This window comes from Lissotriton helveticus, chromosome 5_1, assembly GCF_964261635.1.
Source record: "Lissotriton helveticus chromosome 5_1, aLisHel1.1, whole genome shotgun sequence".
In the NCBI taxonomy this organism is placed as follows: domain Eukaryota; kingdom Metazoa; phylum Chordata; class Amphibia; order Caudata; family Salamandridae; genus Lissotriton; species Lissotriton helveticus.
In genome coordinates, this window is record NC_136065.1 from 1993614336 (window position 1) to 1993639965 (window position 25630).

Genomic DNA, 25630 nt, shown 5'->3' on the forward strand with positions numbered 1-25630 from the left:
ACAGCAGTGAGGCTCTCTGTATAAACTCCGATCTCCTGCTCAGGCCGTGCATCAGGCAAAGGGTTATAAATAAGTCTGACATAGATCCTTCTGCTTCAACCCTAAAGAGGCAACAAAACATTACCCACCTCAGGAGGCCCCTTGTCACTCACCTCCAAATTAGTTTCTTTCTCATTTTCTTCTGATGTTAATCTCCTCACATCTTCTAGATATGTTTTCATTTGAATGATGCTATTCTGCAACGTTTTCTGGGAATATAAAAGTACAGGATTTTAGTGATTAAGCTAAAGTTACTGACCATACCAGATATAAATTCAGTCATTCCAGCCATCACTTGATATTCATCTCACTTATTCAAACAAGCATTGGCAAAGCCAATAGATCTTGGCGAATCAACCGCAATGGATCGCACACCGCTAGCCCCTCCTCCGGATCGCCCCTAAGGATTCTGGTACGTATAGATCATGAGTGGTTCACCTCAGTAGGTGAAAGTGAGTACTTGTTGTTGTGAAGATCTCTAGACCCGGGACATGGCCCGGGTTTCGGAATATCTTCCCTCATCAGTAGAGAACGTATTTGGGGTGGAAAAGAAGGCCGCCAAGCAACCGTCACAGGCCTTGATGCCTAACCGGCACGCAGGTGCGTCATCCAGAAGCTCGTCAGATTAAAGGCTCAAGAGAGCCCATTTGTAGAATCAACCGCAATGGATCGCACACCGCTAGCCCCTCCTCCGGATCGCCCCTAAGGGAAACATCCTTTACAACGCAACTTTTACCACGCAGTGCCTTTACGACGCAACTTTTACAACGCAAATCATTACAACGCATTGCGCTTGGGGGCGCTCTAGGATATTAAATACATTTCATTTACTGTCCAACACCTTCCCTAGTGTCCACGGGGTCTGGAGTTGGAATAGTAAATTAAACTATTCACTATCCAGCACCCCAAAGCACTATGCGTTGTAATGGTATTCGTTGTAAATACCGCATTGTAAAGGCATGCGTTGTAAAAGTATGCGTTGTAACGTCATACATCCGTAATTGATACATGAGCCTAGGAAGAATGATTTAATTACTCCAAAGAGAATTGTCCTTGCCAGCTCTGGGTATCGAACCGAAATAACAATGCAATCTCCCTCAAAGTTTTTCCTTGAGGGCCTATCCATGCAACTCCCGCACCATCAAAGGATTAGGGGCGAAGGATTTCTGTTAAAGGGCTCCCATGAGCCCTCAAGCTGACGAGCTTTTGGAGACGCACCTGCGCGCCGGAGGGGCATCGAGGCCTGTGACGGTTACTTGGCGGCCTTCTCATCCACCCCAAATACTTTCTCTACTGATGAGGGAAACTATCCCGAAACCCGGGCCATGTCTCAGGTCTAGAGATCTTGGGAACAATAAGTACTTACTTGCACCAACTTTGGTGAACCACTTACGAACTTTGCTTCAACTCTTCAAACTACACGCACTTCACATACCAGAGTGCTTAGGGGCGATCCGGAGGAGAGGCTAGCGGTGTGCGATCCATCGTAGATTTCTGTTAAAGGGCTCCCATGAGCCCCCAAGCTGACGAGCTTTTGGAGACGCACCTGCGCCCCGGAGGGGCATCAAGGCCTGTGACGGTTACTTGGCGGCCTTCTCATCCACCCCAAATACTTTCTCTACTGATGAGGGAAACTATCCCGAAACCTGGGCCATGTCTCGGGTCTAGAGATCTTGGGAACAATAAGTACTTACTTGCACCAACTTTGGTGAACCACTTACGAACTATGTTTCAACTCTTCAAACTACACGCACTTCACATACCAGAGTGCTTAGGGGCGATCCGGAAGGAGAGGCTAGCGGTGTGCGATCCATCGTAGATTTCTGTTAAAGGGCTCCCATGAGCCCCCAAGCTGACGAGCTTTTGGAGACGCACCTGCACGCCAGAGGGGCATCGAGGCCTGTGACGGTTACTTGGGGGCCTTCTCATCCACCCCAAATACTTTCTCTACTGATGAGGGAAACTATCCCAAAACCCGGGCCATGTCTCGGGTCTAGAGATCTTGGGAACAATAAGTAATTACTTGCACCAACTTTGGTGAACCACTTACGAACTTTGTTTTAACTCTTCAAGCTACACGCACTTCACATACCAGAGTGCTTAGGGGCGATCCGGAGGAGAGGCTAGCGGTGTGCGATCCATCGTAGATTTCCAATAGATCTTGGCAACCCGAGAGCTATAGGCATTGTCAATGTTCATGTCTTGGAGTTATGGCGTGGAGTAGATGTATGTGGTGTGGAATGGAATTAGGGCATTCGTTTTGATATACAAAGCAATGTCGAGATGAGAAAGCATGCCTAAACAGGGAGGAAGAGAGCCTCCAAGTGGAAATGGATAAAAAGTGAACTGCGAGACTTGGCAAGTGCGCCTGCATACTTTTATGTGTCCCACAAGCCATGTAAACATCATATACAAGCACTTGACATACACAGAAATGTTACACATTTGTAATCAGAAAATGTGATAGCAAAGATATGAAAGATGCCTTTGTTGCTAAAATACAAGCTTGCTGGGATAAGTAGTTTGGGTACAACACATGCTGAGGGTACAGGCGTTTAAAACAGTCAGTCTTTTACGTAACCATCTGAAACCAGATGTGGGCGAACCAACAAATTAACAGGGAGAGCCGAGCAAAAGGAGCCCTTGCACGAGCCAAGCCTGGAAAATATTTGGCATATAAATCATAGAACAAACATCATGTGAAAATATGATCAATCTCATCAAAATTCTATTATGTATTTATTTAACAGGCAGAAGCATTTCATTTTAGAACCTCAGATAAAACGTATTAAGCAGTATGTATTCAAAGTGACAATTTTTTTTTTAACATAAATTTTTATTGAAAGCGTTGCAGAGTGAAAAATCAGTGTACAATTGACACGGTCAAGCAAAGTCATGCTACAATCACAATATGAAATCATTGTACAGTTCAGCCCAGTAGTCGAGTCCGGCTCATGGCCAGCTCCACCGTGGGGGACTCACAGATTTCACCTCGGTAAATGTTCCAGTGGCCCCACTTCTTGTCCCATTTCGCGGAGCAGCCACGGAGCTTATGAACAGTTTTTTCGGCCAACATGCACCTGTCCAGCTCACCCATCCAACCCACCACCAGAGGTCTATCAGTCGCACCCCACTTCATTGTAATTGAACGCTTAGCAATTAAAAAACTCAAAGCGGCCCATTGTAACTCTAGGTCAATTAGGTCTGTGGCACCCCAGATATTGAGGATGGCTTCCTTTGGTGACAAAGACATGGTTTTCCCCAGTGAGTCTCTCATTTTTCGGGCGACCACCTCCCAGAAGCGAGGTATCACTTGAGATTCCCATAATATATGGTAGAAGGTGCCAGTTTGTCCGCAACCTCTTAAGCATCTATCATCCTCTCTCCTCCCGATTGTGGCTAATAGAGTTGCAGGCATGTAGGTCCTGTGTAGGATTCTCAGTTGAATCAGTCTGAGTCAGTGATTGATCGCCACTTCCCTGGGGGACATCAGGGCCGCCTGCCATTCGTCCTCTTCCAGGTCGCCTAGGTTTGTCTGCCATTTGTCTCTTAGGGGCTGAAATGTATTTGGGAGGTTATTACAGAGCTTACGGTATGTGTAGGAAATGGCCTTTGTCGGGAGGGGTTCTGGGAGTAATCTGTCCTCCAGGGGGGAGGACTCAGACAAGGAGGAGAGATCAGGGGCGGCGGAAAGGAGGGCGTGTTTGATTTGGAGGTATCGGAAGGCCTCAGTTTGTGCGAGTGTGTATTTGGCTTGTAAGTCTGTAAAGGTTAAGAGTTTACCCTTATGTATCAGGTCTCCTACTGTTGAGATGCCGATTGTGTCCCACTTGTCGAAACCCAGCTGGGAGCAGAGGGAATCAAGCAGCTGTGATGCCCACAGTGGGGTGGCTTTAGTGAGTCTGTTCAACCATCCCAGGCGAGCCGTGGCTTGATGCCATATTGTGACCGTGTGAGCCATAGGGCCAATGTATCTATTCTTTTTGGGCTTACTGTATAGGGCCCCGAAGTATCCCTCCCGTCCAGTCTGGTATCTGTCAAGGTGGAAGGCTGGGTCATTGGGTGAGCCGTGTATCCAGTGGTTTGTGGCAACAAGTTGCGATGCCCAGTAATAGAGGCGCAAGTTGGGGAGTGCAATGCCTCCGTCATACCATCTCTTAGCCAACTTTTGTAGGGCAATACGAGCAGCCCCACCATCCCACAGGAGAAGGCGGAGATCGCTCTCCACCGACTTGAAGTAGGAGTCGGGAATCGGAAAAGGGCAATTTTGGAGGGCATACAGGAAGCGTGGGAGTGCCAACATTTTGAACAGGGCGGCTCTACCTGCTAGGGACAATGGTAGGGATCGCCAATGTGTCACATCGTTGTGTAGTCTGCGCAATGGGGTTAGTAGATTCCGGTCGTGAAAGAGGGCGGGATCTGAAGTGACGAAGATGCCTAAATACTTGAAGCCTCCCCGAGCCACCGGTATAGAGAATCCGCGGGGTAGCGAGGGGGGGGGGGCATGTAACATATACAGAGCCGATTTCGCCCAGTTGATTGAGTAACCGGAGTACTTCCCAAAGTTAGTCAAGACGTGGAACAGACTATTGATAGAAGATTTTGGGGAGGCTACCTAAATCAGGATATCATCGGCATAGAGGGAAATCTTGTCGGTCACTTCGTTGTTCCATCGGAGGCCTACGATGGAGGCGTCAGTGCGGATCCACTGGGGAAGGGGCTCAAGGGTCAAGGCAAATAACAGCGGCGACAGGGGGCACCCCTGGCGAGTCCCTCTGTGGAGTTGAAATCTTCTGGACGTATGATTGTTGACTCGGACTTGGCCCAGGAGTTCCGTGTACAAGAGATGCACCCATTGGACAAATTTAGGCCCAAAGCCAAATCGTAGAAGGACCTCAAATAGATCGGACCATTCTATTGAGTCAAACGCCATAGTAGCGTCGAGGGACAAGATAGTAGCGTCCTCATGAATATACGGTTGTCTACTTAGGACATTGTTGACTCGGCGTAGGTTTAGGGCCGTGTTTCGCCCTGGGAGAAATCCCGTTTGGTCGGCGTGTATTAAAGAGGAAAGTATAGCAAGGAGACGGTTGGCCAGTAATTTTGCCAGGACCTTGGCTTCTGTACTAATCAGGGAGATCGGTCTGTAGGAGCTACATTCGTTGGGCGGTTTATTTGGTTTGAGAATGACGACCACAGAAGCCAGCCGCTGATCTAAGGGAAGGGAGCCAATGTCTCGTCCCTCCTCGAACATCTTTTGTAGGTGTGTGGTATATAAATAAATAATACCGGATCTATTTTTGTCTAGGCATAGCAATAACAGATAGCTCAATAAATAAGAGTCAAGATTCGAGGTAGTAGGAGTTTGCAGGTTTATTACAGCATAAAGGACAGGAACAGGACAACCTGCATAGGAATAGGATGGCAGGGCCCGGCAGCTGCCGGGGCTGGATCTGGGATGAGCGCGCTAACATTTAATAACAATACACGATCATATATACTAAAACAGTTGCATTACAATACATACGATAGGCGGAGCAGTGGGTGTGGTCAATAGCAGTCGCGAAAGATAAGGGTGAAAGTAGGTGTAACAGAGGCGTATACATAGACATGTGATGCAAACGTAACAGAATATGTCATGAATGGGGTGGAGACATGGAGGGGGCTATCTAAGGAGCCGGGACCTCTGACCTAATGGTGCGCGCAAACTGGCAATGACGTGTTACTAGAAGAAGCTGGGGGCTACGAACTCTGTGCTAGGAGCAGAGACTGAAGTCTGGAGAGTCAGGGCGACATGTACCTAAGCAGTATCTAGTATCTGATGTTTAGAGAACATGTTGATAGAATCCAAAAGTTATCGGGGTAAAGGCGAACAGACTCTAAGACTGGAGCATGCATTATTCTACATGTAGTGCGTGATGAAGAATATTAAATGATCATTAAATGCAGTATTTCTCTAACATGGAGACGTAAAGGCTAGACTATGATGGTAACTATTGATGCAGTTCAGTAGCTTTAGGAATGCAGAGAAGGAGGACTGAACTGATAACTGGAATCATAACATACTCTTGGCAGACTCAGAGGCAGAGCCAGGCTGAACCGGGCACTGTGAGGCAGGAAGTAAGTGAAGGGTCAGGAACACAGGTGGGGGCTGTATCGCTCCTCAGCGAGGCTCAGGAGACAGAAGCTGAATCTGGTGTCCAGGCCCTTTTGAGGCCTAGAAACGGGAACTTTACAATGAAATAACGCGCACACTGAGAAACGCGGCAACGTAGCTTTAAATAGGCCTGATATTCGTAGTATTCACGAGAACCGGAAACTGGCATACTAGAGGTGGGCACAAATATAATTGCGTCTTTAATCGAACATGGGGAATACATATGCATATTAATCATGCACACATAACATATGATGGAGGACGCGTAGGGACACAGAACATGGCAAAATTTACTTTTCCACATTCCCTCCTTGTCACTACGTTTCCATCAGGAAACATCAATATTCATGATACCATCTATCATTTCATACAGTATCATTTGCTCGTCTCGAATTTTCTTGGAACGGGATTTAAAACGGGACTTGGGACTAGGAATACAAGAGGTAGCACAAATGCCGCAAATCGCAGGGCCACATTGTATACAGAGGCAGCAGCTGAATATGATCGCTACTGCAATACCTAGAAAGGACAAGACTTTCCATCCCCAAGCGGAAATTATATTCCAGAACCAACCGGACCATGTCCAGGTGCCTGGATCTTGGTGTAACAGATGGGCAATTTTATGGAGTCTGGTTATAGCTGAATAAACAGACGGCGCGTTATTAGGAATGAAAATGCAGCTACTAGATCCGATGACTCTACATGCCCCGCCCCTATCGGCCAGTATGACGTCAAGGACGAGACGATTCTGTAAAACGACAAATCTCATAGCAGATTGCTCTTCAGTTAAGTTACCTAGAGCAGAGGCAGTCTCATTTACTACTGCTTCAAGGGTTCTGGTTAATCTACGAATTAGCTTACTATTCTGGATAGGTCCTATAAAGAAGAAGAAACCTCTATTGAAATCTGTATACTGTTCTAGAGCAGTTTCAGTATAATCGACAATGGGGGACTCCCTTCTATGTCTAAGGTGTACTAGATGTGTGTTTCTATGATAATCAGATGGGGCTAGGAAAACTGGTGGCAGTAGGAAGGCAATGTAACAGGTTCCCTCCCAATCGAGGGGCAGACGAACATATGCGGTCTGACCACAAATAAAATAAGAATGACGTGAAGCTTTGAAAATAGATTTCCCACTGTCACTATATTTGACAATAGTAGTACAATCACTATGTCCTACATGTACGGAACCATTATTTCTAACACATAATTCGCCTTTGACTGGTAGTACTGAAATAGCAGGTAAGTCTGGAGTGGAATCAGACTGAACATTCAGGACCATGAAATTCGAAGAATAATTACCTAAATTGTAAACTTCGTTTTCTAGATCTAACCCTGTTCTGTGGGGAAGACCTTGCTTGTCTGGAAAACATGTACTGTTAAGAAAAGACATATCTGTTGAGGATGACGTTAACGTGGACCATGCTCCACACAAACCATTATGTGAAAATGGATAAGGAAAGAGTGGCAGAACTCCCTTCGGGGTCTGGAAAGGGGGGAGTCGACCACACACCCAACAATTAGTGGCATTGCTGGTCTGGTGTGAATAATGTAACATGCGGATAAAAGAATTGTTACGCATAGCGAGGCGGTAAGAGAGTTCATGAGGAGGCAGATCACTAAACGTGTGCTCTACTGTAGCATTAGAGGACTTATTTACATGAGAAACTGGAAAATACAAGTAAAATGCATAACTGGTGCAGGAAATCATAATGCTGAGAAATAATATGAAACATAGAAAAACGATACATCGGATTGAGTTTTGACTAACTCTCTCACTATGGGGGTCTATTTTATACATGTCAGAAACCGGTCTAACCGTTTCACCTAGGGGAGGACTTAGACAATCAAACTGGCTGACTTATTTTACTAGACCTTAACTTTTTCTTATACTCCTGTTGCGGAGTTTTCTCTAACAGGGAGGGTGCAGTATCAGTGTCTTTTGCGGGACAGTCCTTAAGAATAGTACTTTGGCAGTCCTTTAAATCCTCGGAAATGTTCTTTGAAACTGGTTTCAATCCATAAAACTTTTTGATATGCGAAAGATGCACCCAGCCTTTGCGTCCCTCCAACTTCACGGCTGTGCGGGTGGCCAGGAGGACCTGTCGGGGCTCCTTCCAGCGAGGCTCCAGCGGACTTGAACGATCGAAATTTCGCACTAGGACCATGGATCCGGGAACGATTTCATGCGGTGCCACCTCGGTATTGTCTGGAAATGCGGCGGCAACCTGTGAACGACAAGAGTTGAGGGCAGACATCAAGGAAGCTAGGTAATCTGTCAGCATATTACTTGAAACATCGGTAATACTTCGGGGTCTAGGAGTACCCCACATGTTAGGGGGGCGGCCGAAAACGACCTCATACGGGGACAGACCTGATCTGGAATGTGCGACCATGCGCATATAGAACAGGGCGACTGGCAGAGCTATGAGCCAGTCCACACCTTTCTCTTGACAAACTTTTGCAATTCGAATTTTCAGGGTCTGATTATGTCTCTCTACGAGACCGGCTGCTTCAGGATGGCGTACACAATGGAACTTCCACTGGTACCCTAACAAAAGGGAAACATGCTTCATGAGTTCAGATGAGAATGGCTGGCCGTTGTCAGAATATACGACCCTAGGGAGTCCGTAACGGGGGAAGAACTCACGAACCAACTGCTTGGCAGTGGTCGCGGCTGTGTAATCTGGGACTGGATATGCCTCCGTCCACCTGGACAAAGCGCATACAACTACAAGGACATACTTGAAACCTCGACATCGCTCCATCTGAATGTAATCCATCTGGAGGACTTCAAAAGGGTGGTCAGGGGGCTGGAATCCACCTTGTTCCACCGGGACACTTTTACCTGGATTAAACTGACAACATATCATACAGGTACGGACTTTCTGCTTGGCTGCAGCTCGTAAATGCTTGTTGAACCAAATATTGTGGATACTGTCTAACATAGCTTTTTCTCCTAAATGTGCTGGACTATGTGCGGTATTAATAATGACTTGAACCATAGAGTCGGGGAGAAACCATGTGGCTTTACCCTTTGTTACCCTGATCTGTCTGGACCCCTCCTTGTTCGGACCATTTCTTGATTTCATCGGGAGTAGCATGTAACTGGATATCTATGACATCTTGAGTAGGGTCTTTAACTGTCATACATGTAGTCGGATCTGGAGTGTGTGTCTGTGTCGGATTAACTGAAGTGTCTGGAGTCTGAGCTGTAAGCTTGGCTGTGCGATCTGCTAGATCATTACCTTGAGAAATAGTGTCAGTAACTTTCGTATGTGCTTTGCACTTCATGATAGCAATGGATGTCGGTAAATGTATTGCATCTAACAGAGCTTGAATAAGGAGACCATGCTGAATCTTGGTTCCATGAGAAGTCATGAAACCTCTCTCTTGCCAGAGCACTCCGAAGTCGTGTACAACTCCAAATGCGTAACGTGAATCGGTGTAAACATTAACTTTCAGGTTCTTGGCGTGTATGCAGGCTTGAGTCAGAGCAACTAGCTCTGCTGCTTGAGCAGACAGGGTGTCAATGCGGTGTGTTTCAATAACTTCAGTGTCAGTAGTCACTGCATACGCGGCTACTAGTTCTCCTGTACTAGTTCTCATGCATGAACCATCCACATAAAGTGTCAGGTCGGGATCTGGTAATGGAATATCTGTCAGATCTTGTCTTGGCTTTGTCATGATGTTAACTACTTCCACACAGTCGTGTGTGGCAGAATTCGAAGTAACTGATGGTAACAATGTAGCAGGATTTAAAACGTTGCAGCGTCTGATTTCTATGTGTGGCTGGAACAGTGTCAATTCATAACCTGTTAAACGTGCAATTGTCAAGTGCTGAGTTTGTGTTCGGTTTAAAAGAACTTCCACGGAGTGTGGAACTTGTACTGTCAGGGAGTGTCCTAATACTATGGAATCACTTTGTCTGATAGCTAGTGCTGTGGCTGCAACTGACTTGAGGCACGCAGGCAGAGCCTGGGCTACAGGATCTAATGTGCTCGAAAAATAAGCACAGGGCTTGTATTGTCCTGCTTGATCTTGTGTGAGGACAGATAATGCTGTACCTTCACGTTCTGTGACGAAAAGTGTAAAAGACTTACTGTAGTTCGGTGTTGCTAGAACTGGAGCTTGACATAGGGCTTTCTTTAACTCATTGAAACTAAGTGTATGTTCAGATGTCCAAGGGAGGACAGTCGATACGGCTGCCTCCTGTGTTGTTAACTGTATCAGTGGTTTGGCTAGGAATGCATACTGAGGAATCCATTGTCTGCAATAGGAAGTAAGGCCAATAAAAGCACGTACCTCCTTCTGGGTCTTGGGCTGAGGAAGACTCGCTATTAACTGGATACGGTCTGGTGTCAACTGCCTACCCCTCTTGGACAGTAAGTGTCCTAAGTAGACCACTTGCTGGACACAGAATTGAAGCTTCGAAGGGGACACCTTGTGTCCCATCTCGGCTAGGAAATACAAGACTGTAAGGGATGCTCGCTCGCAAGCACATTCAGAACGGGCTGTGATCAGGAGATCATCGACATACTGGAGCAGGGCAGTGTCAGTTGGCATGTGAATGTTGTCTAGTTGTCTCTTGAGTGCTTGACTGTAAATACTAGGACTTTCTGTGAAACCTTGAGGAGCGCGTGTGAACATATAGCTCCTTCCATTTAAACAAAATCCGAAAAGAAACTGGCTGTCTGGATGAATGGGAACACTGAAAAACGCGTTCTTGAGGTCTATGACTGAAAAAAATGAGGCTTCAGAATCAATGGCTGTCAACAGGGAAGAGATATCTGGGACAACTGGATACTGGGGAATAATACATTTATTAAGTTCCCGAAGGTCAATCACTAAACGATATACTGGAGGTGCATTTGGATCAGTACGTTTCATGACTGGAATGATCGGAGAATTACATACATTGGAGTCGGTTTCTACAACTACTCCTTGAGCCATGAGCTCGTCAATAATTTTGGATAAGGCTGCTACAGCCTCTGGTGGCAATCTGTACTGTCTTATTCGTGGCAGGACTACACCTGGCTTGAGAGTCACACGATGGGGTGTGATTTGCATAAAGCCAACATCAGTTGGACCTTGCGCCCATAGATGCTGCGGAACATTGGACAATCTGGGATCAAAATCTCGTAATACATAGTGACCCTTGAAGTCGCGTAGGAACAATCGTATTCCCTCTGGGGAACAGCATATAACTGCACCTAACTCTTTCAGTGTCTTAATGCCTAATAGATTTTCTGGACATGACTTAGTAAGTAACAGATCAGTAGTGCGGGACAATGGACCTACTTCTAGAGTAACTGGCTTTGATATTTCATTTACAATAGGTTTTCCTGAAAATCCAAGGGAAACATTTCTAGAGCCTGAGAGCGGAGCCCCTGGAACTTCGGCGTGACTTATAGTGGTCCTACTTGCCCCTGTATCAATCAGAAACTTTCTATCTTTCCCTAATACTTGACTATGAACATAGGGACCTTCTTGATCTACAGGTATCTCGATGAGAGGCAAGCCTACCTCCCTCTCTAGGCTGTTTCATGAATATGGCTGATACTCTGGATACTCAGACTGTGCATACTGGTACATCTGCTGTGTAACATGCTGTGTTGCAGCGATAGGCTGCGGTGCTGTAACTGTCTGTGGTGCATTCTATGACTGAGGAGTCTGTGTAACTTGTTCTTGTCTAGGCGGACGTGGTCTTTCTTTAGTCTTACCGGTAGCTATGTTGTGTTTCAGAACTGCACACTCGTTTATAAAATGACCTGGCTGTTTACAATAATTGCAGTTTCCTTTAACGGGAGCTGCAGGATGACTGGCTTGATTTGGTCCCCTCTTCTGACTGTCTTGAGGAACAGATTGTGCAACTAGTACTTTCATTTTCGTGTCTTTCATACGTTTCCTTTCATGTTCTTGCTCTTCTCTGATTCTATTCTGGTGATATTGAAGCATCTGTAACATCTGGGACGGGGTATTAGCTTGCCAGGTACTTTCGACTTTCAAAACTCGATTCTTAATTTGTGGACTTGAATTCTCGACTAATTTAGTAACAAAAAGATGAGGGTATGATTCGCTACTTGTCTTGAGGCCACTGTTTATGGTAAAACATTTCTCAAATCTGGAATAATAATCACTAATATCTTCGTCTTGTTTCTGTTTACAGGCTGAGATTGCATCCCAGTCTTCTTTTCTAGTTGTCAATAACCTAGGCAAAACTTGTATTAATAATTCTGGTAATTCTTTACATTTATCTCCAAGACCGGTACCTGGTACTCGTGCCTTGTCTTCAGCTTCTAGGACTGTCCAATCGATCTTTTTCTCTCCCACCTCCCATTCTTTTTCTTTGAGTTTCTCATATACCCCTGCGGGCAACAAGACTTTTAACATTTTAATGATATCTGGATACGTGTATTCTCCCATACGGAGCATGTCTTTTAATTCTCGGTGGAACCCTGCTGGATCTTTATCATGACAGGGAATTAACTTTTTCATCTCTAAGAGTTCCATCTTTGTGATCGGGGTGTAAACAAACACTCGTTGCATCTCACCACCGTCTGTCTTAATTGGATGTACTTCTCGTAACGGATTCTGTCTGTCTATGTAAAAGGGTTTACTTTCTGGGGGTGAGACATGAACAAAATGCGGGTTCAGAAACGTTCTGTATTTGTGGCGCTGTTCTAGAATGACACTAATCAAATCGGTACCTAAACCTTTCCATCTATACTGGAGTAACTCGTTCAGGACATCGTGTAACGGACCTGGATCAGAATGTTGACCCTCATACAATGTAATGAGGTGCTGGATCATATACATACCCGCCAGTCGCTGCTCGGCTGGGGGCAATTTCAGAAACATTTGTGCCACTATTTCGTCTGGAAAAGTGGTAGAATCAGTAATCCATCGGACTGCTGATCGGACTAGTTCTTGTTCATGCATGGTACTTAACTCGCTATAACCGATTCGTGATTTCAGAATGTGATCGGTAGCTTGAAATACTTGTTCTAGAGAACCTTGTTCTGATGCTGGATGGTGAAAAACTGGCTTGTATTCTAGACGTAAATGGCGATCTGGAAATCTAGATTTTCCTACATACGCTATTCTGTCGGGATTCTCGTCCTCTACCTCTTCTGTAGAAGAGTCATTTTCTTTCTCGCTTACTTGTGCTTCTTTACGTTGTTCGTGTATCCTTATTATTTCTTTACGAATCTTCTTGTACATACTCTCTATACTACTGATGGTCTTATGCTTACCCTCGGCTATATTATCACTCCACCTTGTCAGGACTTTCATTTCGGCTCGATCTTTGGTCGGATAATCTTGTTCCCTTATTAGACAATTAATCAGAAACTTTAATATCATGAGCTGGACTTCAACTTTTCTTTGGCACATGACGTCACTAATACTTTCTGGATCATTCCCTGTACGGATGAAACGATATATTCTGTCTAGATCTTCTTTCATATCTGGTAGGGTGACTAGATACTCGGTCACCTTTCTCACGCGTAATGAATATAAAACCATATTATCCTCGCCTGGGACTGGATCATAGCCACATTCGGTAAGGGCTTTTCTTATTTCTGCAACAGACTGATACCTGGGCGTACGCTGTGACGCTTGTGCATGTAATTCGGCTAACGTTAAACGCTTGTGTGGCGGCGGGGTTCCTGGAGGACCTCCCCCTGCGGCCCCTAAACTAGAGTCGTCTACTGATGCTCTTCGTCCTGGCAGAGTGGGAAATGGAAATGCAGGCTGGACTTGTATGGCGGGCTGGACCGGGGGTACCGTAACAGGTACTCCGGTGTCTGGAGGAGCGGGAAGTGCCTGATTTACAGGGACTGGCGGAGCGGGATTTGCATATTCTGGGACTGTGTCGTCCAAATAGGACGAAATGAAAATATCAGCTGCGGTCGGTTTGTGACGTAGCTTGGTCGGAACTAATGGTGGCGGAAAATTACTGAATGCCTCCGGGGTCGCTTTTGGCAAGCCCTCGGCAAGAAGAGGATACATACCCTTAATAAGGGCATGCCTCTGTCTGTCTGACTGTTCGGTTTTGACTCGTTCACCTATCTCGATTAATTCCCTTTCTTGGGCTCGTTCTAAGGATTCTCTACTTAATTCAGACTTTCTGATTTCTTTTTCGGTTCTTTTATGAGATTCTTTGCGCCATAACTCAATGGCATCTTTCTGTGACTGACTGGCTTTCTTTTTCCATAATGCCTCTTCTACTCTCATGATGCACTCGGCATCCCACGTACCTGATACGGGCCATCTATACTTTTCCTCTAACTGTTTGGTATACTCTACCCATAAATCTAGATACAATATGGCGCTTATGCCATGTTTCTGATACATAAAATGACCTGGACTGTCCCTAGGCGGGACAGGAACTGCTGCTTCTAGCAGACCTTTTCTGGTTTTTAACTGACGCAGTTTTGAAAATAGCGGCATGACTGAACTATAATCTGGACACAATACAATACACAATAAACACGATAATTACTTCACACTCATACCACGACATTAAAGTACATGAATAACATTCAGAATAACAGTTCGAACAGAATACTACCTGGAATACAGAAAACAGAATACATGAATTTTCTCGAGAACAGAACTGACTAGAACAGAAACTAGATGCACTGCTGAAACAGTACGAAACTTACCGGTCTCATACAGAGACACGTCAGGACCCGCATCCACCGAAGTGGACACTTCGTTTTGTGGGTCTGTGTACCACCAACCCACGGACCAGAGTCAATTAGATTGACCCTGTCTAGATACTACCCCAGCAACGGTACTCACCGGGCAGCAAGAACGGAAGGCCTCGGACTGGACTGGACTGCTTCGACGCCGGACGGACGAACTTCGAACTTCTGTTACGGGTGGGCCTCCGGATACCTCGGACCTTGGACTCTCGGCTTGGGCTCTGGTCGGGACTCGCCGCGTTCCTCCACCGCCTCGTCTGGATGCTGGACCGCCTCCTCCGTCTCCTCCGTGGGCCTGAGGGATACTTGAAGCAGAAATATCTGCACGTGCACGGTATGGTTCCGTCACGGCTGCAGAGGGTCAGGGGGTCGGCGTGGCTTCACCGACGCGTGGGGAAAGGGCAAGTCCCTGTTCGGGCGCCATTATGTGGTATATAAATAAATAATACCGGATCTATTTTTGTCTAGGCATAGCAATAACAGATAGCTCAATAAATAAGAGTCAAGATTCGAGGTAGTAGGAGTTTGCAGGTTTATTACAGCATAAAGGACAGGAACAGGACAACCTGCATAGGAATAGGATGGCAGGGCCCGGCAGCTGCCGGGGCTGGATCTGGGATGAGCGCGCTAACATTTAATAACAATACACGATCATATATACTAAAACAGTTGCATTACAATACATACGATAGGCGGAGCAGTGGGTGTGGTCAATAGCAGTCGCGAAAGATAAGGGTGAAAGTAGGTGTAACAGAGGCGTATACATAGACATGTGATGCAAACGTAACAGAATATGTCATGAATGGGGTGGAGACATGGAGGGGGCTATCTAAGGAGCCGGGACCTCTGACCTAATGGTGCGCGCAAACTGGCAATGACGTGTTACTAGAAGAAGCTGGGGGCTACGAACTCTGTGCTAGGAGCAGAGACTGAAGTCTGGAGAGTCAGGGCGACATGTACCTAAGCAGTATCTAGTATCTGATGTTTAGAGAACATGTTGATAGAATCCAAAAGTTATCGGGGTAAAGGCGAACAGACTCTAAGACTGGAGCATGCTTTATTCTACATGTAGTGCGTGATGAAGAATATTAAATGATCATTAAATGCAGTATTTCTCTAACATGGAGACGTAAAGGCTAGACTATGATGGTAACTATTGATGCAGTTCAGTAGCTTTAGGAATGCAGAGAAGGAGGACTGAACTGATAACTGGAATCATAACATACTCTTGGCAGACTCAGAGGCAGAGCCAGGCTGAACCGGGCACTGTGAGGCAGGAAGTAAGTGAAGGGTCAGGAACACAGGTGGGGGCTGTATCGCTCCTCAGCGAGGCTCAGGAGACAGAAGCTGAATCTGGTGTCCAGGCCCTTTTGAGGCCTAGAAACGGGAACTTTACAATGAAATAACGTGCACACTGAGAAACGCGGCAACGTAGCTTTAAATAGGCCTGATATTCGTAGTATTCACGAGAACCGGAAACTGGCATACTAGAGGTGGGCACAAATATAATTGCGTCTTTAATCGAACATGGGGAATACATATGCATATTAATCATGCACACATAACATATGATGGAGGACGCGTAGGGACACAGAACATGGCAAAATTTACTTTTCCACAGGTGGGGGACGATTTCTGGGGTCATCGCTTTTAAGAATTCAATCGAGACCCCGTTGGGACCCATGGCTTTACCTGATTTGATGGAAAAAAACGCCGACGTAAGTTCGTCCACTGTAATGTCAGTGTCGAGCATGTCTCGATCTGTCTCCGAGAGCGTCGGTAGTCGCATCTCCTCGAGGAGTTGCCTAGATTCTTCTGAGGTATAAATCGCCCCTGCCGTATAGATGTGTGCCAGGTGGTCTGCGAATGTCTCCGCCACCTCCTGTGGGTCAGAGGTCACGATCCATCAGGACGTGTGATAGAGGAAACCCATCTCGCCCCTTGTTTGCGACGCTCCAGCCAGGCCAGCATTTTCCCCGCACGGTCACCGTGTTCATATATTCGATGTCGCGTGTTGAGCAGCCGAGCCTGTTTCTTTTCTTGCGCGAGAGCCCGATAATTGAGCTGTTCCGCGCAGAGTTGGCGAGCCGATTCCGTCGAGGGGGGATGCGTTGTGTGCCAGCTCCATCTGGAGGAGGTTTGATTCGGCCTGGAGGATCAGCTTCGTTATGTTTCCTGAGGTAACCTATTTTAAGCGATAATGATCGACCCTTAATGACCGCCAGATATGCCTCCCATAGAGTTATTGCCGATTTAACAGAGCCAACGTTTTCAGTAAAGTAGAATTCGGTATGTTTAAGCAAGTCTCTTTGATATCTGGAACTTGCAAGATCCAGGGATTAATGATTATGGGGCCGCGGGTGGTTTGTTGATAGTATGTCAGTTCTACGCTGATGGGAGAGTGGTCGGAGATACCACGGGGAAGACCCTTTGGGCGGTTAAAGAATCCAATATCAGCTGTCGGGCAAAAGAAATAATCGATACGGGACATACTGTTGTGTGCATTAGAGTGATGTGTGAAGTAGGGGAGAGTGGGGAGGTGGGATCTCCATATATCTTCTAAACCCATGGCATGAGCAAATTCGGAAAGGTCCGTGCAGGATTTATGTGAGCGGCGTGTAGGTTTTCTGTCGAGGTGGTCGTCCATTGTCATGTTGAAGTCGCCCCCTACGAGAAGTGTGCCCATAGGAAAGGTTGTCAGGCGGATGCCTAATTCTCGGAGGGAGTCCTGGCTCAGAGTCGGTGGGAGGTAAACGGATATAGGATTCAAGGAATGCCCCTCCCAGGAGGTCTCTACTGATGCAAATGGGCCCAGAGGGTCAGCCCAAGTCTTTATGTCTGTGAGTGCTAGGTTTTTCCGAGCCAGGATCCCAACGCCGCGAGACCCGGACGAGAAACCTGCATGTACCAGCAGTCTATAGCCCCCTCTCTGGAGTGCCTGGCATGTGTTGCCCACCAAATGTGTCTCCTGTAATAACACCAAGTCGGGTGAGTGGCGTCGTAGGTATTAAAGGACTATGCCCCGTTTTATTTTATGCCCTAGTCCAGTGGTTCCCAAACTTTTGACTCCTGAGGACCCCCATTGAGTCACCACTGGAAGCCGGGGACCCCCAAGCAATTTGTATGAGTTAAATTTCAAACATTAAAATAGTAATTTGAAAAAAATACACATGTGTGCACACAAAACAAATACTCAAAGTACTAAGGATTTTGGGGCCAGATGTACGACCATTTCATTTAGCGCCTCGCAATTGGCGACACATTGCGAGTGGCAAATTGTGAATCCCTAAATGAAATGTACAACAGTGTGTTTAACACTGTTTGGGATTCCCAATGGGGTCGCAAATTGCGAGGTTCATTAATATTAATGAGCCTCTCGCAATTTGCGAGCCCATTGGGAATGCCAGCCCTCCCTGCAATGGTGGCCTGCTGGGCTCTGCAGGCCACCATGTCTCGGACTGCTTTTAAATAAAGCAGTTTAAAAAAAAATGCAGCCTGTTTACCATGCATTTAAAAGAAAAAGAAAATGAAACATATTTGTTTCATTTTCTAAGGGCAGGCAGAGCTCCCTGGGACCACTGCCTGACCTTAAAAAAAAATTGTGCATGCCTTTGCAAAGGGTAAGGGGTCCCCTGGGGACCCCTTCCCATTTGCGAATGCATTTCCATCTACTTGTAGTAGGTGGTAATTGTGACTGTTTTGCGACCGCAAAACATTTGTACATGGTTTTGAGACTCGCTATTTGGAAGGGAATGCCCCTTCCAAATAGCAAGTTGCAAAACTATTTAGAGTCTCGCAAACAAATTATGACTTGCGAAATAGGCTATGTACATGGCCCAATAGGTTTTTGCATGCGCAAACGGGTTCGCGAACCAGTTTGCGAATATAAAAACAGATCGTACATCTGGCCCTTAGTATTTTATATTGAAGTAATAGCCCCTCTGTCACATGTATTTCATTTGTTTTGTAGCATCTCTCATACCATTGTAGGATGTCAGAGCACTTAACCTCACACACATATAGAGACATTGAATCATACATGTAAATCAGTGTGTATATAAAATGTTTAAAGAGTGCTTGGTCTGGAAAAGCACAAACTCAGGATTCAGAGCATAACACAGTGGTTAGCATTGACTTTAACATTAAAAATGTATATCCACCCAAATATATCTTTTTAGCAGCATCAGTATTATGAATACCTGGGACAAAATATAAGTTACTAACTGGTACCATGCAGTTTGCAAGCAGCTCTTTGATAGTTTATAGTTCCCTCTGCTAGATTTTGATTGTCACTTATGAAGTGCACAGTAACAAAAGATCTCTGTGACAAAAGCAGTAACCACGAACCTATGCACATAAAATGCTGCTTTTTAAGATGCATGTTACACGTTCTTTGCAGTAGGTACATTAACCCTCTGTGCTACATTAGTTAAATCAAAGCTGCCACTGAACAAAACTTTCCTCACGCTCCAGCAGGTACATTAATCACTGGCATTCTCTTGACACTTTTATTGGTGCTGGAAAGCCTCTAATTATACAAGAAATGTTTCTGTGCTTTTAATACTGCTGCCTATGGACCCCCTGGGAATGTGTCACGAACCCCTGGGGGTCCGCGGACCACAGTTTGGGAAACACTGCCCTAGTCCATTTACATTCTACGACATGATGGTAAGGGACCTGGACAGGGCCTGAGGGTTAACGGTGGATGTCATGGTGGAGGTATATATGTGGTAAAAGAGGCAGGATGTGTCGATTGAAGTGAACGTGAGCAGTAGGGCCAAGAGGCATCTGGATCCTCGGGGGCCGTGAAGTCGCTAGCTGTGGAGGGAAGGTGTGCCACGCCCCCACTAAATTTGGCATTGAGCCTGGACTGTTGCAAGAAAGGACTCTGCGAAGGACAAAAGTTACTACAAACAAAAACAAGAACAAATCCTCCCCCTCCCCCAACTCCATCCCAACCCACCCTGCCCCCCTGCCCGCGGACTTAGAACTATCCACTCCCCAACTAGGCAGAGTGCCTGTGGCCCTGCCAAACATGAAGGGGTACTCGGTGAACCGTGGGGGCCCTCGCCATAGAGCATCATAGTATAACAAATAATTAAGAACATTTCGTAACCGACCTGTATACTTTGACATAGCATAAAGGAACATAACATACGGTTTGGATGAGCGTCTCGTCCTGTGAGGACCACAGGACCACTTAGAATCCAGGAGCGAGATTCCTAAGGCATTGTCCACATCGTGACCGCCCCAATCAGGCCCAAGGCAGTCCGGGGCAGTGACTATCACAGGGGCCGTTGTCCATCTTTCATGTATGGATAGTCTCACAGATCAGCAGGTGATCCCCCGGGGGGTCCTCTCCCCGCTCCGGCGGGCGGCTGCGACGGTCACTCGTCCCGGCGCATCACGGTTGGTGCTCGGTTTTCCAGCTTGGCGCCAGCCCTCCAGCCATTCCCAGGCCATCTCCGGAGCCTCGAAAAAACAAGTCCTGCCCTCTGCTTCCACACGGAGTTTCGCAGGGAAGAGCATGGAGTATTTAATGTCTTTATCACGCATGGCTTTTTTTACCTCAAGGAAGCTGCGTCGTCGGGCCTGCACCTTTACTGTGAAATCCGGGAAGAACGTGATATGTGCATCTTCCAAGCGTAGAGGTCCTCCCGTACGGGCTGCCTGGAGGATGGAGTCCTGAAGACTCTGGCGATAATGGGGTGTGGGGGAGCCCCCGTCTTCGGGCGGCCCCCGGGGACACGGGGGGCTCGTTCGATGGAGAAGTATGTGGAGAGTCATTTAGGTTTGAGATGTTTTTGGACAAGGTCCTCAACAAAGAGGTCCGCCGCCTGCCCCTCCATTCGTCCCGGAACTCCTAGGATGCGAATGTTGTTGCGTCTTGATCTGCCTTCGTAGTAATCTAGGAGTTCTCCCATGAGGAGCTGTTGTTTTTCCATCTGGGCCATCTGCTGCTGAAGAGTCGACACGTCGTCAATAAGGGAGGTAGTTTTTACCACCACATCTTTGACCTTAGAATCCATTTCTCAAAGGTCTGCACGCAAGAGGGTAACTTCAATGTTGACGGAGCCTATGCACATTTCCAGGGATGTGCGTACGCCAGCGAAAGCCTCCATTATGTCTTCGAGTGTAAGGGACTTCGTCGCAGGGGAGGAAGGTGCACCCGGTTGGGAGCTGTCCCGATCACGCCTGGGAGCCCCCCGGAGCCTCGACAGCAGACAAAACTCAGGGCTCTCTTCGGTGGGCCGGGGAACACGGAGAATTCTAGGCCCCTCGGTGCACCGCGAGACGGTCCGCCATCTTCCTCCGTGCCGACGTGGTCTCCGAGGTGGGAGCGATCCTCAGGATGGGACAGCGAAGGAGACCGGAATGGCGCTTGTCAGTAGGTCGGTTCACTTTCCGACCCCTTAGGTGGTCGCAGGGGTCGATATCTCAGCAGATTTTTGATTTTGGGCGGATTTTCTGGCGAGGGCCGAGGAGCCGGGCTAAAACGCGGCCATTCCTCACGGCTGCAAGCCACCCCCCCCCCCAAAATGACAATTTTTAAACAAGAACTCATTTTGCATCCTGCCCCAGCTCAGACATCAATTGTATTAGAGAACTAAGAGGCAAGTCAAAAGGCCGAAACGTAGTGAAGAATTTTAATATAGAAGAAGAATAAGGAGGCCCGGTAAATTTAAAATATGTGCCTATCATACCATTTGTGAGTAAGTCAACCATGATTTATAACAGGTTTTCTTTTTCACACTGAGCAGTTCAGGTTTATAAGATAGATGGGTATCATTTTTCTATGTCCTATTTTACTTCTATATATTGTACACATATTGTATACAATTCTTGGCGCGTGAGTGGTGGCATGTAGAAAACACATGCAAGCTTGGTTAATTTTTGTCTTGAGAATCTATGAATATTACAAACAGAGCCCGAGCAAGGCATCCAGGCCAATCTTTTAGTAGCATGCCCACCAATATCTAAAACCACTAAAAACTCGAGTATGTAATGTGTATTTAATTATTTAACATTGGAAACTATAGAATTACTGTTATTTTCATTTAATACATACCTGACACGATTTTGAGAAGATGGCATTTTCTTGACAGGTCCATTTGGCAGCTTGCACCAGCTACGCATAGCCCTGCCCAGCTCTCAATGCCATACAGAGCCATACTACTGCGCGTAGCCAGATTTCGCAGATGTTACTGATCACAGCCGCCCTCCAAACAAACACATGCCAACCCTCGCGCAGCAACAGAACGAACACAGACCCAACTTTATGCTCCCAACCCAGTGTTTAAAATTGTGGTCACCTGCATGGGCTCTGTTTTTGTCAAAGCGGTACATCTTTTCCAAAACATAACAATTTCCCGTTGCCCGGAATAACCTGCTCTTCCTGCCTCTCAAAAGAGCAGAGGGATGCACAGGTAGGAGAACTGCCTGTGACCCATGTTTTGCTTTAACGAAGCACAGAGGTTGCTATGGCCACAGAGGTGAATCATTGCATTACACGGAGCCCGCAGGGAAAACATATGAATAAAGCTAACAAAACAAGAAGCGATACGAAGGGTGGTATGTCTGAACCGCGCATGCTGTTGCATCGCAGGCATTACAATGAATGTGTCTTTACCATGCATGGGAGCTGGGGACATGGAACAGGCGCCCTCTGAAAACAGCGTCTGACTTTGGATCTCAGTCTTGGTCTTTGAATACCCAGCAAATGTGACAAGATACGAACAAGATTTACAGGCTGTTTGCACAAACAGCGCTGAGCTCAAAGTGAGTGAAAACAAAAGTATGCAACCCACTACCTTGACTAATGAGTCAAGTAGGGAGATTGGTCTGTAGTGTGATGGACATTTCGGTCACTTTTTTAAATATGGGCACAATTTGAGACTCTGCCCACATCAAAGAGAACCCCGTATATTGATAAGATCTGAGAACATTGGTGAGAAGGGGAGCCCAGAGATCAATATTCGCTTTAAATAGATCCACTGGAACACTGTCTGACCACGGAGCCTTGTTTCCACTACTTGAGCTAATAGCAAGGGAAACTTCTTCCAATGTACAATTTAAGGTAGACCAATCCGGTATGGGAGCAAGCATCTGTGGGGTAGCCTCAGGACTTCGTAATGGATGATGAGTTGCACTATTTGCGGTAATCGAATAAAGGTCAGAAAAATGTGCAACCCAATCTTCCTCAGTTACTGCAAACTCAATTTTTGGTGTATCAGAATTGCTGAGGAATGGGGAATTAACCATGCAACAAAATGCAGTGGTGTCATTACTTCGCCAAGCCTCAAGCAATTTCTCCCACCTTTCATCTTTTAGTGTTTTACGCTTCTTTAAGGTAAGCCTATATTCCTGCCTCCAAAGCTCAATCTCCTCAGTGTTTCTTGTTTTTTTTTCAATGCTCCTATAAGTTTGTGTGGGTCTCGCTACATGCATGGCCAAACCATCCCTTCATATTTTCTGTACCTGCCTTCTGCCATGATGATCGTCCCGCTTTAATGGCGATGGTTATTTGACCAAAGGATTCCGTGATAGCGGAAACCTCCTTTGAAATATCCAGACATACATTAAAAGCACCTTTATGCTTCTGAATTAATTGCTCTAAAAAGACAGTTCGATTGACCATCGACCAACATAATGTAAACCCATTAATTCCGGAAAGCTTTAAATTCCAAGGTATGGAAGGGGTCCCTCTGAGCTTTTACTGACCCAAGGTTTATCATTAAGCTCTGGGGGTAGTGATCACTTAAGGCACCATCCTGTAGGATAAAATTGCTAATATAAGTCGAGTAGCGAATTGGTAAAAGTAAAAAGTCAACAGCACTTTTACCTATGGTGTCATCAAAAGTACAAGGTACCTCGATTGGAATATTACCAAACTCATTGCAAAAGCCTAGATCATATTTGGAGATGAGCTTGTTGAGCTTCCTACCTTACTCTGAGTACAAAAAATGGGTAGTATCCCCATTTGTTGGTGAAATCAAACCACAGATTGATTTGGAGGGCAATTTACATAATTGGATATTAAAATCCCCACCCTGAGTATTACTTTCTCCCCAGTCCCCTGCAGGAGGGTATTATCCAGGTCATTTTCAAGAGTGGACAATATGGCCAGTATATCTGTACCGCTAGCATTATTATAGAAAAAAACTAGCAACACCATAAGCGATTCAGAGAAATCAACGCTAATAATTTGATAAAAAGAACTAGTAGTTCTGAGTTTTACGGAAGAGGAAGCTTGTTTATTCGATACATAAATGCAGAGACCACCCTTATTTCTGCCATGTCTTGCTGGAATTGCCGGCAGGTTGTAAGTTTTAAACCCATTTAGAAGACAAGCATCGATAACCCAGGTTTCTTGTAAACAGGCAATAGTAAAAATTATTTATAAAGTTTAGCCACACTGGAAAATTTAGCTTGCTACGTTCCTAGAGAATACTGTAATACTAGTAAGGTCTCGTGGCATGGAATCACTCAATAGCTCTTTATCCTGCATTGATGGTGCCAAGGACTTTAGATCTTCGGAGTTCATAACGGACTGCGAGTTCTCATCAGGAGACAGGGTGCCAGATCTTAGCTTTTATGTTGGAATGGCATTTAGTGATTTTTCCTTTAGTCAGTCTACCCCAGCAAGATTAAAAAGAGTGTCAAATCTATTTGAGGTGGGAATAGAGTATTAACAAAGTTTGCACCAACAGCTTGGAGTGAATGTTACAATGTGCCCTGTGTTGGGGGGCAGAATGGGATCAATACATTCGGCTGGCTATGACATTGAAGGGGGTTTGTAGAAGAAACCGAGCGGGACAACCTTAATTTGTTCTTCATTTAGACGCAAGGATTTACACCTGCCCAGTATGTCATTTACCAATACTGGTGATTTGAAAGAGAGGACTATGCAATCACCCATAAACACTTTAGGGTCTCTACCAACCCGGCCCACCCGTCTTGCCATCTTAAAATCTGCAAAAAGTGAGTTCCCCCATCCCCACTTTAGAATTTAGCCAGTTGAGAGATTTATTTCTTAATGACTCCCATGTTTCATATTGGGGGTACTCTGTTGGTAGAACATCAGCCAGAATGACCACATAAGGAGTAACATCTGGTGGTAGATTTAATATATCCCTAGCGAAAGGAGAATATTTTGGAATTTCACCCCTGCATGCATGTTGGGTTCGGGGCTTGTTGAAGTCCCCTTATTGAGAACCCATCTCAAATCTATATCCGGACTTACTTGTATTTGGGTTACTGGGGTTGACATATCATAATGTGGCTTAGAAGGTTGCTGGGTCACACCCGAGACTCCTTCTCAGTTTGCTGTATTAAGATTGTACGAACTATGACAGCAATATTGACATTAGGTTTTTCCCTCCCAGTACTTCCTAAACCCAATCTTTCCGTGCAAGATAATACAGCACATTCAACAGCTTTTAAATGATTAGTAAGGTTGGGTACAGAGGTTTTAATGAGATCTTAAAGTTCATGAACACATGCCACTAATGAAGAGCAGGCCAGGGAATCCAGTGGTGCAGCAGACATACACTTATTTAAATCCATCTGAGATTTTGAACATTGTCCTGTTTTCATGGCAGTTCCCTTCTTTGATGGTTTTACTTTCCCATTACTCATGATCGTATTGGACTTTGCCAAAGTGGATTTAACGGTTTTGGAGCACTTAGATGGAGGACTAGTGCTTGAGTTAACGGGAATAGCT

General features: G+C 45.9%; 1 protein-coding gene across 1 annotated transcript in view; it reads right to left on the reverse strand.

Moving 5' to 3' along the window:
- The window catches only part of LOC144752838 (E3 ubiquitin-protein ligase TRIM39-like), a 745961-nt gene that overhangs the window by 616166 nt on the left and 104165 nt on the right, over nt 1-25630 (reverse strand). The window contains exon 2 of the mRNA XM_078640678.1: nt 153-248. Coding sequence (XP_078496804.1) covers nt 153-248 — 96 coding nt within the window. The remainder of the gene's footprint in view (nt 1-152; nt 249-25630) is intronic.